General features: G+C 41.1%; 3 protein-coding genes across 3 annotated transcripts in view; 1 reads left to right on the top strand and 2 right to left on the bottom strand.

Annotated features, from left to right (window-relative positions):
* Positions 1-925: 925 nt before the first annotated feature.
* tpte (transmembrane phosphatase with tensin homology) lies at positions 926-6502 on the bottom strand. Its single transcript, XM_010779044.1, has 19 exons — positions 6177-6502; positions 5638-5728; positions 5444-5524; positions 5326-5373; positions 5070-5231; positions 4460-4579; positions 3726-3825; positions 3517-3580; positions 3347-3411; positions 3124-3184; positions 2959-3040; positions 2579-2667; positions 2400-2461; positions 2230-2310; positions 1887-1992; positions 1705-1802; positions 1520-1615; positions 1358-1428; positions 926-1260 (listed from the first exon to the last, which is right to left on the bottom strand). The coding sequence occupies exons 2-19, from the start codon at positions 5682-5684 to the stop codon at positions 1161-1163; spliced, it is 1533 nt and encodes a 510-aa protein (XP_010777346.1). The 5' UTR covers positions 5685-5728; positions 6177-6502; the 3' UTR covers positions 926-1160.
* A 698-nt stretch (positions 6503-7200) lies between these two features.
* Positions 7201-9898, top strand: fgl1b (fibrinogen like 1B). Its single transcript, XM_010779043.1, has 9 exons — positions 7201-7370; positions 7448-7546; positions 7823-8090; positions 8273-8432; positions 8569-8666; positions 8757-8845; positions 8934-9059; positions 9147-9211; positions 9503-9898. Exons 1-9 carry the CDS (start codon positions 7365-7367, stop codon positions 9681-9683), a joined length of 1092 nt encoding a protein of 363 aa, XP_010777345.1. The 5' UTR covers positions 7201-7364; the 3' UTR covers positions 9684-9898.
* Positions 9899-9995: 97 nt separating this feature from the next.
* thsd1 (thrombospondin, type I, domain containing 1) overlaps positions 9996-16836 on the bottom strand; it is an 8182-nt gene continuing 1341 nt past the window's right edge. The window contains exons 3-8 of the mRNA XM_010779042.1: positions 15312-15706; positions 14189-14840; positions 12672-12833; positions 11778-12198; positions 11178-11685; positions 9996-11082 (exon numbers count right to left, since the gene is read on the bottom strand). Coding sequence (XP_010777344.1) covers positions 10495-11082; positions 11178-11685; positions 11778-12198; positions 12672-12833; positions 14189-14840; positions 15312-15706 — 2726 coding nt within the window. The 3' untranslated portion in view covers positions 9996-10494. The remainder of the gene's footprint in view (positions 11083-11177; positions 11686-11777; positions 12199-12671; positions 12834-14188; positions 14841-15311; positions 15707-16836) is intronic.

Raw genomic sequence — 16836 nt, 5'->3', positions numbered from 1 at the left:
TAGTGTGAACGGACACGTTAATGAATCGAATGCGTGTGAACGGAAGCCTTTTTTGCGCTTGCGTATGCGTTTTACCGTGTGGGGCCGGGGTCTAAGCCAAACTATATCCGGTCACAGAGATCTGCTATTTTAAAGTAAAGTCAACACATATAGACCCTAAATATAGTCTATATTAAGAACGAGAAAAGTCTTAACATATATATCCTTTTTTGTAAACATAAGACAAATGTGTGAGGGTGATGACGTCAGAGCATCGTCCTATGTGCCAGGGCTTAGCCCCGGACAGCCCCAGCCCAATTTAACCCCTGGGTATTTGTGAGGGAGCTCCTATATGGCATTACCCTGCTGAAGCTCACCAAAGTTTAACATATTTCATAGTTCAAAGTTTTGTCAATTGTTTTGTTTATTGGTCAAATACTGGTTTCTAATGGTTTCTGAGGAGTTTTACTGGAATGAAAGAGCACAGAGTCTACAGAAGCAAAAAAGCAGCATACTGCATTAAACCTGACCTTCACAGAGAGGTTGAAGTTCATGTGGAAAGGAGGCTTCAGTAGTCTGTCTGCACTCTGTTTAGTTCTTACAATCAATACAGTAAATGTGAGGTAAAGTGTGTCGCCAATGTAACCGGTTAGAACTCAAAGTTGCGATGAGGTCTTAAAACGGATGGAAAGGGTCTTAAAAAAGGTCTTAAATTTGACTTCAGGATTCCTGCTTATACCCTGGATGTTCAAGAACAAATCTTCTAAATACTTCAGGGGGGATTAATTAATACTGGCACTGGCAGGAAGTAGTGCTTTTGTCCAAGAAATATACTGTCAGACAACTGCAGCATAAACTTTTAGCATTATAATTTCTTCAAGCGCAAATGTTTTTCTGACTTTTTCAGTTCTATTAAGATGCTTAAAACAGTTACCACACAAACTGATTCACTGGAAGACATATCATTTAATGGCAATTCTTCACATATTATACATTTCAGTTTAAGTGCCTCAGCACTGCAGTCTGACTTAGTGCCTTTCAGATTGTACAACATATTGGATTCAAGTAATGCCTCTTCAATTTTAACATTACACTCATGGTATTCACTGTACCCATTCCAGCTCACCATCAATACAAGTAAAACTGTAACAAGTCATTTATCTTCAGCTTTCTAAAGGCTTTTATTCAGAGAAGATCATAGAGACACCAAAGTCCTCCTTGTACAGGTTCCAGGTCTTGGGTTTGTGAGGGTTGTCCAGCTCGTCTCTGGGTAGAAACAGCCTGTGGATGGAAAACAGTTCACATTCAGCACTAATGTCAACACAGACTAGCAAAAGATTTGAAATGTGGGGCTTAAACAATTGCATGAGAAACACACTTGTTATCCTCTATGAAGGAGGTATTGAACCAGAAGTAGAACGGAACATCTTCATATCCTTTCGGAAGACCCTAAGGGGAATGAAAATGAAAGAAGTGAATCATCACGCCAAACACCATCTTAACTGACGTGTAGTTCTGAGGTGTAAATGCAAGCACTCACAGCACTCGACTCAAACATGACTTTGACATCCCCTTCAACCACAGGCCCGTTCAGTAGACTGATGACTGCTGCATTGCTGCCCACATCAGGAAATACCTTTTTTTTTTTTAAAAAACACATTCACACACTCAACAAATGTATCGGTATGACATGGGGAGTGAATGTGTCGAGTGTGTGAAACTTACTGTGCAGTTCTCCTGTTTGGCACACACACATTGAAACACCAGCTCTTTCTTCACAATTATCTTCACCTTGAGATCACTGCCATTACCTTTACCCACACCTGGGCAGAGGAGAAAAATACGGTCAGATATTACGACGAAGAGATATGTAAAAGGATCAATTACCCTGACCATTTTGAGTTCACCTGAAATTGAGTGGATGCGGATGCTCTTGATCCTGAGGCTCTTGGGTGGAGGCATCTGTCTGTTGAACTTGGTCTTCATGACCTCGTAGTACCCCACGTACCGACTCTATTGTTCAGACAGTTCAAACATCTTCACCCAGTGTCCAATGTTTTATATGAGGAAATATCACATGATACGATCGTGTTTTAAGAAAGATAAATCCTGTTTATACAGCATGTTGCTTTCACCACATCGTAGTTTCCTTTTACCACAGGGAGGCGCCAGTCAGGTATATTTTTGTTATGTTCTAAAGTCCTAAAGAAATGCCTCTTTACAAATATTTCCGTCAGAGTGACTTCTTACCTGAGAGGGCGTCTCTACTCCCTGAAACTTTGAGCTTTGACTCTTGTCCGTCCTCCTCTCACCAAAAAAGTCCAGACTATCCTGGTAGACAAACGGAAAGGAATGTAAGAAAGTGTTGGCAAATGTTTTCCTTATTCATTAACCTTGCCTGTACAAATCTGAACTGTAACCTGTGCGCTCTCGAACTGGTCGCTGTCAATAAGCCAGGTGCACACCAGAGTACCTGTGCGTCCTGTAAAAGAGAGCAGCAGAAGTTAAACTAAGAGTGAACGTAAACAAATGTACACCAAACTAATTATTTATTTAACTCAAAACTGATAATTAAACAAGAAGAGATATGTGTCATCACCTTTCCCTCCTTTGCAGTGAATGGCAATGATGTTTTTGGGATCAGCAGACATCCACTCCCTCACGTTTGCTGTATATTTCAGCATGTCCCTGAGACAGATAGTGGAACACAGTGGTAAAAGAAAAATATTGAGATAAACTGGCACACTATTACAACACATACTGCTGGTTAATGATACATTTAGTTTCTTTTGGTGTTAAAATACTTTGTGGAAAACGTTGCAGTAATTTCACACGCCTCAACCGGGTCAACCTAATACAGCAACATCATGACTGTGATAATAGAAGGGCCTATTGTGAAGCTGTAATCTAAAGGCTCTCAGTATAATTACAAACAAAGGGGAGAGTGAAACTAGACATCACACAGGAAATGTGACTCACTCCAACGCGGGGACATTGTGGTCATCAATGAACACCCGCTCAACCTTGTAGTGGAAGAACTGCGGGTCGTAGCCCTTCTCACCTGGAAACAAAATATGTTTGTATGGTTTGTGTAGTTCTATTTACAAGGAATGCAACATGTGACGAGAGGAGGTGCCTACTTACTGCACAGGTTGTAAACTTTATAGTGGTCTTCATGTTTAGTGTCTAGGAACCTGGCCACCTCCTGCACAAAAAGAGAGGAAGGATAGGTTTTAGCACCTGTGGAGGCGTGTAAGAACTGTGGGATTATTTTATGTTCGAAGTTCCTTGAAATAATTCTGCCTATGATTGTATTTTTTTTTAAATTGGTAAGTGTTAGATAAACCTTAAGTGTGCCCAGACTTACCCTGATTGGATTCCTGTAGAAGGACTGCTTTCCAGAGGAGGGGAAAGACATAGCAATGACACGGTCTAGAAAACAAATGTTCCACTTCTTAAAAATGGTTGTCATTTATTTGTTTTCTCTGTCATGCACTTATGGAGCTTTTTTTAAGTCATACATCATTTAACACCTACCCGTCACATAGGTAAGGTCAAGGTCAAATCCATCCTTCTGATATCGACGCTTGTTCTCAGAAACCTGGAAACAAGAATAATGAAATGATGGGAAAGTAGTAGACATTCTCCGAATGATGCAGAAGGCTATTTCTACACAGCCGCTGTCCTCCAGTTAACTTAAGTACATTCAATGTTTACAGTTTACTATGCATCCATGTTGACCTTACCATCCTCCTGGTGACCTTCTCCAGCTCTTTCCTCTGAGCTGCCAGTCTGAAAACCCTCACCAGGATTATTATTCTCAGGAAACGGAAAAACGTCACGACCCTGAGGAAGAAAGAAGTAATATATACTCTTACTCATCATTTCAAAAAATATCGTCAGTGGCAAAGTTTATACTGTAGAGTGATGTTATATATGGGGTTAGGATTGGTTGAAATAAAAACGACATGAACATACTGGAGTAACTGTGTATCAAAATCTCCAAATAACATTATATTAAAAACAAAAACTCTTCTGAAGCATTATCTTTTTTTAGTGTCTTATCCCTTGTCAAATTAACAGTTATCACACAGAGCTAATTAAGAACTCATTTTTTTTTAAGACTGTTGTTGCTTTGACAGGTTTTGTTTTTTTTCTTTTTAAATAGTATTTAGGGCACTGGACACCAACACAGGTGTTTTTACGAATACCCCGACTGATTACACCTACAGTCAGGTGGAAGCTGGGACTCACATGATGTCCCCAATCTCTACGAACAGAGGTTAAAGCTAATCAATCACAGTTAGTTCACAGACCTGGGGAGCAGTCCAATCAGGAAACATAGGTAAAAACAACTCCGTGGGTGGACTATGAGTGTGTGTGCGCGAGTGTTAATCATTTTTTATCCACCACAATAAAACCAAAGCTTCTAGTCAGCCATGTCTATCAGGTGCATGGAAACACAGGGGAAAGCAAGTACCTGGGGATCAGATCGGCTCCTGACAGGTCACTGAAGGTGTAGACCATGGTGACCACCAGCGTGATTGCCACAACACATGCGTCTATGATGTTCAACTTGGAGCTGAAGTAAACTTTGAACCTAAAAAGGTCAGTTAAACAAAACATTAGACAATCAAACCACCCAGATCATGCAACTAATAGAGTCTGAATCAAATATTATACAAGTATTTTTCAGGCAGGCTGCACTTAAACTCTGAGTCATTATGTTTCCCAAACATGGCATCCATTTCCTGTCCAGCTTCCTCTTCTTACAGTAGTTTCCTGTTTAACAGCTAATCACACTTGATTTCTGCTGATAGGGGACTCTGGGAATGTTTGCGTCACTCAACCGTTTTTTAAATTCACTAGGAAGCAATTGTGCAATAAGCTCAAGGAGTAGATAAATTACATGTGAATTTTGGGAAGTAGATTACAAAATATTTCATCCTGTTAAAGCAACTACCCAACAGTGCTGCAACTGTCCACCTCCTTACAAAGTCGCATCACATAATTAACATAAGCTTCACAAAAGACAAGATTTTTAAGTGTCTGCACCCCAACTGCATTCAAAGTCTTCTTTTGTCACTTACCCTTCCACATACACCCGCAGGAGAACGTCGGCGAGAAAGAATAAGGAGATGATGAGGGACACGGCTTCTAAGGCATCTCCAACCTCTCTGCTCTTGGTTGGCAGTGCCAAGTCCACAATCACCAGCACAAAGTCCACTATGATCAGTATCACTCCAAATATACTGGAGGAAAAGACAGATAGTTCAGCATCATCAAACAAAAACAGGCAACACGAAAAACACCATTGGCATTTACTCCAAAAGAGTTCACACTCACCGAAATCCAAAAGACATCACAAACGGTGCAATCGTCTTGCGGAAATTGCTGAAAGAACGAGAAATAATTAATGCTTTTCACTTAATGAATGTACAATGTCCAATCTGAATACACTTACTGGTACATTGTGTCTGGTTCCACACTGTCATCCTTTCCATCTTCAATCTTCACGTTGGCATCCTCCATCTTTGCAACGTTTCTAATTGATCAAAATAAAGATAGTTAGACATAAAGAGTGACAGAAGATATGCACACACAAAAGCAGGCTCAAATAGCAACCCCTGCAAAACAGCAGGATTAAATATTCCTCACCCATTTACACCTGAATCTGACCCTGGACTGAAATACACTGAGGACATGATGAGAGTGTCTTCCTTCTTGCTTTGTTCAGAACGTGTGGACTCTGAAAACAAGAGTTCACAACGATTACAACTCCCTTGTTCAGCATGTTGCTTTAATGTTGCAAAAAAAAGAACAGCTAGAGGGCAAAGACGCTGTGTCCTGTCCTTAAAACTGTATCTCTTCAGGAAAAACCCCCCCTTTTTTGTCCATGCTTTATCATGAAACTTACAGGATGCATTAGTGCTGTTTTCGTAACACTAATCGCTTAGCTACCTCATTAGTCCTGATTAGCGGTAGATGCAAAACATGTAAGCAAGCAATTAGCGGTTTGTTTAAGAAAAGTTAATTATCTAGTATTCCTCATAAACCTCTAAAAACAACAAACTCGATTTAACAGCAAAAACCACCCGCTATTCAGCGTCTCTAACCCGAGCACAGTCCCTTCTCCCCCTTGTTTGTTGACCCAAATTAGCCCCCAAAATCTAGCTAAACTCTCGCCGCCTGCTTACCGTTAGGACAGTCATTCGTATACTTTTACGGGAGTTTGTCTTGTGACTTCTTCTTGTGAGGACAAAGGAAGACGGTTCAAAGTTTAACCGGGTAGATTTTTTTTCTGTCCATCCACTTTCCTCTTCGTTTTTTGCTAACGTAGCGGTTTTGGACTTCCTGGAGCACTGAGTGAAAAACGCTCAGCTCTTTTCCCGATACTCTTTTCTCATCACAACCACTTTCACACGAAAACTGACTGGGTCTAACATTCCATTTCAGAACTTTCTAACATTATCTGACTTAAAAACAGGCTGCTGCAGCCCTCTCATATCTCCCTCCTCTCTGCAACATCTGGTTTTAATTGAAATCGCATGCTCAAACACCAACATATTCCTTACCGAGTTGGAAAAGTCTAACCGGTAGTTCAATGGCAACAGTGTGGAACATGTGTGGAAATTATATTTCACAATTAAAGGTGAGAGCCATTGAAGTCCATGTTGATAAAAGGGAAAAGCCAAATGTAGGCCAAACTGGAGAAAATATGGTGGGGTAAATTCTTTAAAAAGTCACAGTGCTTAAAAAACCCGTAGAAAAATCAACTGGTAGGCTATACTGATTAAAACAATTAAATTGGTTACTGAAAATAGATTGTAACTTTACCATACCACAAACTAACACAAGGGGGAGCCATATCCACAGAACCACATTGTGAACTTGCTACTTTGTTGTTGTACCTTTTCAAATGTACTTCTGGTCTTTTGAAATGATCAAGTTGAAAACATGTTTACTGCAAGGCTGACAACTCCCTCTTTCTCTCAGTTATGACTTTCTCTATTGTATCTTCAGCATTACTTTGAATCACTGTCCTCATTTTTTTTATGTTGAAGGGAGGTTAACCCTCATCAACTGAACCCTTTTTGCAAGGGTCAAATTGATTTATTTTCAATGAAGACATTGGGTCCTACATTGGCATATATAATTGATTTAAGGGGAAAAGTGGTATATTCATAAAATATGTATTCACCAAAAAAGGAGAGTACTTTGTTAGTACGTCAAACTGGCTCGAGTTCAGTGTTTGACAAGGTTGGTCCATTCTGGATCCTCTAATGTCTACCATGCAGAACCGGCCCAGCCTATAAATAATACTGACGCATATTTTGAGGAAAAGAACACTGCACCTGGAGAAAACAAGGGAGACGGTTCGTAATATGAAGGTAGGCTGCTGCACAGATTTGTAATCAAAGTAGCTTATCTTGATATTCTTTAATACATAATTTGTTTATTATTTCAGACTAACAATGCAGTAAGGGACTTTTTCCAAAATGTCATGCCGGTGTTGCTGTTGTTAGCTCTGGTGTGTCCAACCATGGCTTCTTCTTCTCCGGTGTCAGTATGTAGCTTTTCCTACTTTTTAAGCACTGCAGGTTCTCTGCTTTTGTATTGATATTGAAAATGGAAAACATATTTCTTAAGCAAAAATGACAAGCAGAGCTGCTAAAGAACTGTCCTTCTTAGAAAGTCGAGATTCCACGTGAATAAAAACGTGATTTATAGATGGCTTTAGATGCGGCCCTTAGCTTTTGCTGGCTCCTCCATGGGTACAAGTATATTATTGAACAAAGGTACAAATGTCATTTATAAGCTGAAATTGTTTTCCTAATTGAAGGCATCGGACTCATGTGGGCCAGATGTTGCAGCTCTCAAGCGCAGCATAAGAAAACTGGAGAATAAACTCTTGATCAGGACTTGGCAGGTGGAGCACTTGCAGACACACAAATACTTTCAGGCATTTCAACCTCCCATGTCTGATCCTGAACCTGAAACGGAAACAGCCCTCGGTGTAAACCACAGCAGCAGTGGGATATTAGACAACTCTAATATGACACTGATGAATCCACTTCCACCAGCAGGAAACTTAATTGTCCATGACAAAGGTAAGAAAAGCTCACAGATGATTATTTTAAGTGTAAGAGTTGTGATGTGCAGTGATGTACAGAGTCTACAGTGCATGATAGACTCACATAGCTCCATATTATGCAACATGAAGTATATTATGGAGGTACGGATGACAATCAGCAACCGTTAAGGCCTTTTCAATGCTATTTCATCTTATCAGACTGTTCTGAGCTGTTTGACAGACTGAAACCACCAAGTGGCTTTTACCGCATCAGACCAAAAATACACCAGGAGCCTTTTTTGGCCTACTGCGACATGGAGGATGGAGGAGGATGGACTGTGTTTCAGAGACGTCGACATGGAAAAGTTGACTTCAACAGGTATTTAAGCAAAGAAACTAACCTACGTAGTGGGGGAAAACAATTAAAGTTCTACAAGCCTTGAATGCCTATATCATTGGGGAGCTTACACAGCTGTTTCCATTGAGGTAAATATCTGTCTCAATTCTCTTTTTAGAGACTGGGTGGACTACAGAGATGGCTTTGGTGACTTCAAGCTGTGGAATGATGAGTTTTGGTTGGGGAATGAGCACATGTATTCTCTACTCTCAGATGGTCAGAAAATAATGAAATGCCAGAATATCTTTTTATAATGTCCTGCCTGTTTGGTTTCTCATATTTTGCTTATTCATTTTTGCCCTGAAGGTAAGAACCTAGTGAAGATAGATCTCATGGACTGGGACGGGAAGAGAAGTTATGCATTTTATAACAACTTCAGGATCACCGACGAAGCCGTAAGATATGGCTTTACAATTTTGTTCAATCCTGTCAGAAGTAACAACGTTTCCCAACAAACATCACTTCCTCTAATGCCTATTGCAGGACAAGTATCGTCTCCAGTATGGGCTCTATAGTGGGCAAGCCGGAGATGCTCTGATAGGAGGTGGGGGGATGGTGGAGCAGTGGTCTGCTGGCCTCAGTGGCATGCAGTTCAGCACTAGAGATCAGGTTAGTCTTCTATTAACATTGTCAATTTATAATTTTAATCACTGTAAGATTATAGAATATTTTAACACTGATGATAATCATTGACAGGACAATGACCGTTACGTTCAAGGCAGCTGTGCTCAGGAGAATAAGGCAGGCTGGTGGTTCAACAGGTGAGGCTTTTCAGATAAATCCAAGTGTTGATCTGTCTGATATCTTCCTTCTGCTTGTTTGCACACACATTATAACATTCTGGAACAAAAAGTATTACTGTATCGGGTTTTGTGTGCATAACGAATCACGGAAAAATACTGGTCAAGCCGAGGACATATTTCTTTACAATTTATTCCAAAATCAAAAAATAAGTTTAAGACACAAATGCTTTAAAAAAGGTTGAATCGCTTTGATTTTCATTTTAGAAAATGTAACATCCTTGACATTTTGTACTAACCTTTTATCTACAGATGTCATGCAGCTAACCTTAATGGGAAATTCTACCGCAAAGGGAAGTACAAGGGCAAGCACGACAATGGTGTGGTGTGGGGGACCTGGAGGGGCCTTTGGTATTCCCTCAGACACACCGCCATGAAGGTGCGGCCTCTGGTTTTCTTGGATGCCATGGGCAGTGGAGCAGGAGAAATGTAAACGTCACACTTCATATTCCCTTGTGTGTCTCAAAAGCGAGGGCAAAGACTGATTCATATCTTTGTATTCAATTGTTTGGCTTTGCTTCACACCTTGAAACCATTATCAAATGTTAATGATAGTAAAGTATCTTCTACTTTCCAGTAAGTACTATCTTCTATAAGTGTATTTTCTAAGTGTATAATGTTACTCATAATAAAACAATCTTCAAAACAGCCATAATGCCTCACTGACATTTATAAATTTGTTTGCCCAAAAACATAACTGCATACTTTTGCTCTTCCTTGTGCATTTCTGCAGAAAATACATGACAATTTTCCCAAAAGTGAAAGTGAAAGTGGTTTTCACCAAAGTTTTTCTTTGCTTACTGTACAGCAAAACTTCACAGCTTAAAATCAGCAAATTCAGTAGTGTCGAACAAAAAAACTAATATCTCTTCTTTAGTCTTTTGAATACTGTCATTGATAGGGCTTGTGTTTAACAGTACATACACCAGTACAATGCCATGGTATGTTTGACTTATAGTGGTAAACAGTAAACCATTACATTTGAACAAAGATAATTTTTTCTTAAGAAGTACAAATGTTTTCGAACGCATATCAACTTTGGCATATTAAAAAGTAACAGTTAAAAAAAAGAAAATGTTCCAGTTAAAAAAGGAAACTAAATGTGTTAACATCTGTTCTTATAGATAAACTCTTGTTTGATGTACTGTACAAAACCATTTTCAAGTTTCACAGATACATCAGAAAGGAATAATGTAAGGAAAGGATAAACGTTAATGGCAATTCCTCCTGTGTAGTACAAAGCTCTACTCCTCTTCCCCTACATATGCTGAGGACAGATCGAGGTCCAGCATCCTCTGCTCGGCCTCACTCAGCCTGTAGCCTCCGGACATGGGCAGAGAGTTGCAGCGACCTGTCCTCTGCTCCGTGGGCGTTGCACTAAAGGTGGAGCTGCGCTGCCGGCCCCTGACCCCCGAGCACGACTGAGCCTCCTTTAATTTGCGAGCCAGGATGTTCCTCTGGATAGGCGACGGGCCGCGGCGGTTCCAGTTCTGCTCGGCCCGCTCTGCCCGATCAACACTCAGGTGTTGAGGCCCAGCTGCCGGACCCCCTATCCCAGAGATTCCCTGTCCACCTCCAGTATCACTGAGGTCTGCTTTAACATGTTTCTCAGAGGCTGAAATGCTGTTTGTGTTGGTTCCTGTGTGTTTGATTTCATTGTTGTGTGAAGTCGCAGCTGTGTCTATCCACGGTTTCCTTTGGTCATTCCTCTGGGGTCTGGATTTAGCCCAGTCTGGGGTCCCGTGCTCTGGAATGGGGTAGGAGCTGTATGGCTGCCTGTCTCGTCCTCCTTTATTCCAACAACTACCTTCAGGAAGGGTCCGAGATCCCACCTAAAAAAGAGATGGTTGTTAATTAAAAAAGGCAGACTACAAATGATAACCCCATATACAGTTTGTATACACATAAATAGATGTAGATAGAATACCTGTGTCATGCTCCTTTCTCTAAACTGCCTGGAGTGTGCAGAGGATAGAGGTTGGGGTTTGGTGTCATTGAAACTGGAGGTCCGGCGGAAATTTGGATTATTATGATAGGAGTTTCCCATCTCTGCATCTCCTCTGAGACCTGATAACCCACTCCTCTCTACCATCTCCACCCAGTCTGCAGTGCGGTCCCGCCTATTTGAGCTGCCCCCTCTTGCATGGGCGGAGCCTGAAGGACCTAAGACCAGCTCCACTCTGGGACTCGGTCGGTCCGGCGTGGCCCTAGGAGTCTGCGATTGAAAATAATTGTGATTTGCGTCATCCTGGAGGTCTAACGGGATCGCGGGGTGAGTAAATCCAGTTGGTGTAGGGATAAGCGAGCTTGTGGGCGAAGCAGATGCCTCTACCAGGGTGTCATGGACTGGGCTTGAAGAGACATGGTAGAGCTGAATGGCCTCTCTTATACCCTTCTTCTTCATCTCTTTCAACTGCTGCTGAGCCAATCGGTACCTAAAGACAATAATATTGATATTTATATTACTGAACGACAGAATATGTTTCCCAATGATGTGTGATAAGAGAAAGCATTATTCTAAACATACCCGAATATTGGTGGCAACAGCTTCTGACATGTGGGGGAAAGCCTTTCTGGGTCCTGTGAGAGAGGTACAACCAGGGTCTGTGGGAGAGGCTGACTACCCAAAGAAGGCCTGTCTTTCTGGGCTACACCCACACCTATACCCCCCTGTAGTCCATGGCCATCAATCAGGCTGGGTCTTTGGAGGCTGTGGCCAAAAATGGACGCCTCATCGGAGAGCTTGCGTCCTCCAGGGGAATGCATGGAGCCTCTGCGGACAGAGTTGCACTGGGGGGTCTTGCAAAGCTTCCTCCACAAAGTCACCACAACAGTAGCCAGAATCACAGCCAGGCAAAGGGAGATACCGGCCACCACAACTATGTTACCACCAAGGGGTGCTGCACCAACACCCACAGGGGGGAGGGATGGAGAAGGAGTAGGCAACACTGGGACGAAAGGGAGACAATTATGTTAAAATGACAAGTAAGCATAAGCATCACATCGTTTTTTATTTGATTTTCTAGTCTAGAAAAGATGAGGAAATGTGAGATTTTCTGGAGAAATTGTAGGAACAGAGAATCAGAATCAGAATTAAGTTTATTGCCAGGTACCTTTACAAATACAAGGAATTTGATTTTGTATCTGGACATAAACAATCTAAAAAAATAAGTTGCAAAGTAGGTAAAAAAATAATATAAGTATAATAAAAATGTGTATTTTTAAGAAACAATTTAGCATTAAAAAAGGATGCTAAAGTATTTACACCACATTTAAATGTAACTGTACAAATAAAATTAAAAGTAAAAAAACACTACAGTAGGCAAACTACAGTGTATTATATTTTGTGGCGGGATGTGCAGACGTGTGCAAAAATGTGCAAAAAGAGTAAAGAAAGGAGATAAGGGATGAAGAGACTGACCCACACAGTTCTCCAGTGAGCAGAGGGACTGTTCCTTCACCATGCCCGTGCACTGCATCCCCCCCACACCTGAGGGCAGCAAACACTCGCGCTCTCGCTCCCTCACCCCCTCTCCACAGCTCACACTGCACACACTCCATGGCAGCCACGGGCCCCATGACTCTGCAAAACACACATTCGATTTTAAAATTGCAGATACATTTCTAAATGTACAAGCATTAACTTTGAGTTATTTTCATGCAATGCTCATTAAAAAAAAACTACAACATGGTGTTAAAAAAGGCTCAACCATCATATAACATTGACTAGTTCATGCTTTATCCCCAAAATAGACAAAGTGAGGACAGAGTGAAAGAAGCAACTTCATATAACAAGAATGTGATAGTTCAATGAATCTCCATTTAATGTGTTATGTCATAAAATATATGTGGCCTACATATAAACAAAACATGTGTTGGTTGCTGTATCTGAATACATTGACAATGTGTAATCTCATTAGGTCACCCTTCACTTTAATAGCAAAAAAAAGATTATAAGTATTTTAGTCTTGCAATCCCTAAAATATAATGTATCGAAACTTTTTTTGTTTATGTTTAACTGCATAATTACTATTGGTGAACCTTATGAGGTTGCCATCTTTTGTCACGATGCAATGTCCACCCTAAACAGGATAGTGTTATTTTTAAATATGGAATGACAGCGTGACAATGAGCCGCAGATACAATACCAGGAACTGGAAAGCCTAGCAGCTCAATGGTATCCAGCCATCATTCATTTGTATTGTAACACTTGTGCTTCTGATATTGTGACGTAAAGTTACAATATGATAAAGTGGACCTATCATGCTATATTTGAATAATATAGTGTAGGACCATACCTATATAAGGCATATTTATACTTTTCATTTTTCAAAATACCAAACAGATCATGCATTTTAGCCATTCCTCATTTCGCTCAATTTAACACTGCCTTTCATGCTCAGATTCAGTGAGAACAGCACCATCTGGTGGCCTGAAATATGTACTACAGCGTCTCCAGCGCTTTCGAACGGCAATGTCCGTGGCTGTCTCCTCCTGATTGGTGGAGTTGGCCCAATAGCCGTAGCGCAACTTCTGTGACGACATAAAAGTGTTCAAATCTGGATCAGTCTGTATCAGATCCGTTGCAGCCCCTTTTTTAGAGATTTGGGTATGGAGGAAAATAAAGAGGGTTGTGTTTTCTGACACTTGGTGAGTTCCCTGGAACACCGGGGACACATATTCATGTATAAAAGACGTACAAAAGTGCATTTTGCATGATAGGTCACCTAAATGACTTATATGGAAAATGCCTAGTCTTTAATGAGGCAATTTCTTAACCATTGACTTTGTTTTTATCCAGCAACAGATGCATTTTTGGAAAACGTGGAAGAATAAGGAAAAATATATCTTCCCTTCAAAATGAATGTTATAAAACATCACAGTGTAAATGTTCTTTGCAGCTGTCAAATGTAAATGTATTAATTAATTAAATCTCACCTGCGCTCTTGTGAACCACCAAACAGGTCTGTGCAGGACTAGGGGAACGACTGAAGTTGAAAACGAAGCGAAAGCAGTACTTGTACCTTCCTGGGTCAAACACAGAACAGTTGAACTCAGTCTCATTCTCTCCCTGAGTCAGCCAGTTATAGGCCAACAGAGGTGAGGAGGGCTCCTCTGGTCCTGGTGCTGTTCCTCCTGCGTCCATCCCAGAGGAGACAGCAACGCCTCTCCCAACACCTGCCTCCTTATAAAGCATCACTTTCCCATTGACGTGCACACAAGGTGGAGTTATCAGTTTAACAGTCATAGTTCCTTCACAACCACTCCTGTAGGCATTGGTGTTTTCCACTAGCAGCTTGTAGGAGAAGATACGGGACAGGTAGAGAGGCCCGGAGCTCTTCACATCCTGCACTGCATGAGGAGAGCGTAGAGACACTCGTATGAAGTCTCGTTCTGTGAAGGGGAAGGCGCAGGACAGCTCTACACTCTGGGAGCGGAGGGGTTTGATTGAGTGTTGTTTCCGGGCTTTGACCTTGTCGATGGTGATCCGTCCTATCTGGTTGTACTCCATGTAGCTGACTTCTAGGAGGAGAGCCGAGTCAACACCGCTGGAGCAAGCCTGAAAGTGTTCATTGGTGGATATCCCAACCTGGAGAGAAACAGACAAAAGTATGAATCACTGTGGTCATTATTCTGCAGCAAAAGAAAGACTTACCTAAACTTCAACTATAATGCAAAATCCACTTTTTCATGTCTTTTATACATAAACATGTGTCCCCTCTGTGTAAAGATATTCTGGAAGTTTCGGGAAAAAAATTTTTCTCTCTTTTTGTCCTGATCCATTTATATAAAAACCTGTCTCAAAATGAGCCGATCACATTTTGGCCACTTTATGATGTCATAAGTTTTTTTTGGCTTGTGTAACCATTAGCCAATCACCATCCAAGGTAACACCCTATGGTAACACCCCACACCTTATCACCTGAATCTCCTCCTAGAGCACCATTGTGTTCTTTTTAACCAAATATCTCTCAGAGGGGCGTGGGGAGGGGCTCCTTATTTTCATCTAAAGTAACAGACACAGAATCGGCACTTTTGAAACAGGAGCAGTTTTTCTTGCCTGAAAAGATCCCGAGTGGTTTCCGGCCCTGTCCACAGCGATGTGAAAGGTGGGCCACTGCACCTGCAGTTCTGAACTCCACCACCAGGTAGTACTTTCCACTCGACTGTCATGTGTGCCATAAGCAGGAGAAACAGCCGAGGTGCTGGTCTGCCTCAACTGGAACCGGAAAGTTCCTGCGTACAGGAAGCAAGAACAGTTGAACTCAACCCTGCCAGCCGATTGGTTGTCGGGGAGAGTCCTGGTGTGAACGGTGGTGTTGGTTTCCGTGTTGACCAGAGAGAGGCTCGTGTTGCAGGCCGTGCTGCTGTTGGATTTTGTGCTGAAGTCCACAAATACACTGGCATTGCTAAGGGCAACGTGCAAGGAGGGCCAGATATTGAGCCCTGCAAAAGCTACAGGAAAGGATGCACAGAAGTGAGAGAGAGCAAAATGAGAGATCATGTTACATTTTTGTTCATGCATCCTACACACAAATTGTCAACCGATGAACATTTTTTGTGTCACAGATATTTTTGTTGTTTCTTTGTGTATTTTATACCTGTTTTTGTATATATTTCTTGATATGACTTTGCAAGTTGTCTGTTACTGTGGATAAAGTGTGTTTCACTGAAGTAAAATGAACCAGAAACTTTCTGGATTTATCATAACGTTTATCTGGAATTAGACATATAGTCTGGGGATGTATAGGACAGCTTGTGTAGTTAATGTTTCCAATGTATGGAAAGTGGTAGTCAAAGGGGAACATTGTTTATTTGAAACCAATCAATTTGGGAGAGTTAGTTGTTGGTGTCACTTTTGACAAAATAACAATGTATCATGATTTATAATACAAACAAATGTAATTTACAATTATTCAATCGTTACAAAAATGAAATGATGTGCAGGCCTGTCCTTTTCCAAGTCACATTCACTTCCATTGTATTGACCAAAAAGCCACTAATGATGGAATTTGCCCATTACGACTTAATAATAAATGTTAAGCACAGACACTGTGGGTCCACTAAAACACCTGATAGGCATTAGTAGTTGTACGCTTCATATTTTACACAATTACACAAAATAGGTTAAACATTTAGTTGTTAACTATACTGGTACTTCTGAGTATTGTAACCTATTACAATAACCCCACCAGGGGAAAAGTTAATATATTGAAGCACGGTAACATATTTTAAGAGCAATTGTCCTGCGTAGTGTGTGAAACATGTTGTGCAAATTCTGCATCCTCACAGAGCAAAAAGGGTGTGGGAAGAGGAAGAGGAGCACCTTTTATTGCCCCGTCATTCCTTTCTCCAGGGTGGTAGAACACGTTTAATTTATGATGTGTTAGCATGTTCAGATGAAATAGAAATCTGCCATCCTTGCAAACATGTAGTCATGTTATTAAGATAGTTTAGTTCAGGGGTGTCCAAACTTTTTTCACAGAGGGCCACACTCTGAAAAATATACGAAGGGATGGGCCACTCACTAGAGGTATATCGCCTCATAAGTTCAGTTACTTAGAAGTTAGCAAAATCAATCAAAT

The sequence above is a fragment of the Notothenia coriiceps genome, unplaced genomic scaffold (genome assembly GCF_000735185.1).
Source record: "Notothenia coriiceps isolate Sejong01 unplaced genomic scaffold, NC01 NC01_scaffold00019764, whole genome shotgun sequence".
Taxonomy (NCBI): Eukaryota; Metazoa; Chordata; class Actinopteri; order Perciformes; family Nototheniidae; genus Notothenia; species Notothenia coriiceps.
Note: the sequence above shows the minus strand (reverse complement) of the source record. Positions and strands in the feature narration are given on the sequence as shown.

Coding starts and splice junctions, on each gene's coding strand:
- tpte (XM_010779044.1), bottom strand. CDS start 5,684: ATGTCCTCAGTGTATTTCAGTCCAGGGTCAGATTCAGGTGTAAATGG. Junction 5,374..5,443: donor GAACCAGACACAATGTACCA/GTAAGTGTATTC, acceptor TCGTTCTTTCAG/CAATTTCCGCAAGACGATTG. Junction 3,412..3,516: donor TGACCTTACCTATGTGACGG/GTAGGTGTTAAA, acceptor TTTGTTTTCTAG/ACCGTGTCATTGCTATGTCT.
- fgl1b (XM_010779043.1), top strand. Junction 8,091..8,272: donor CTTAATTGTCCATGACAAAG/GTAAGAAAAGCT, acceptor TCATCTTATCAG/ACTGTTCTGAGCTGTTTGAC. Junction 9,212..9,502: donor GCAGGCTGGTGGTTCAACAG/GTGAGGCTTTTC, acceptor TTTTATCTACAG/ATGTCATGCAGCTAACCTTA.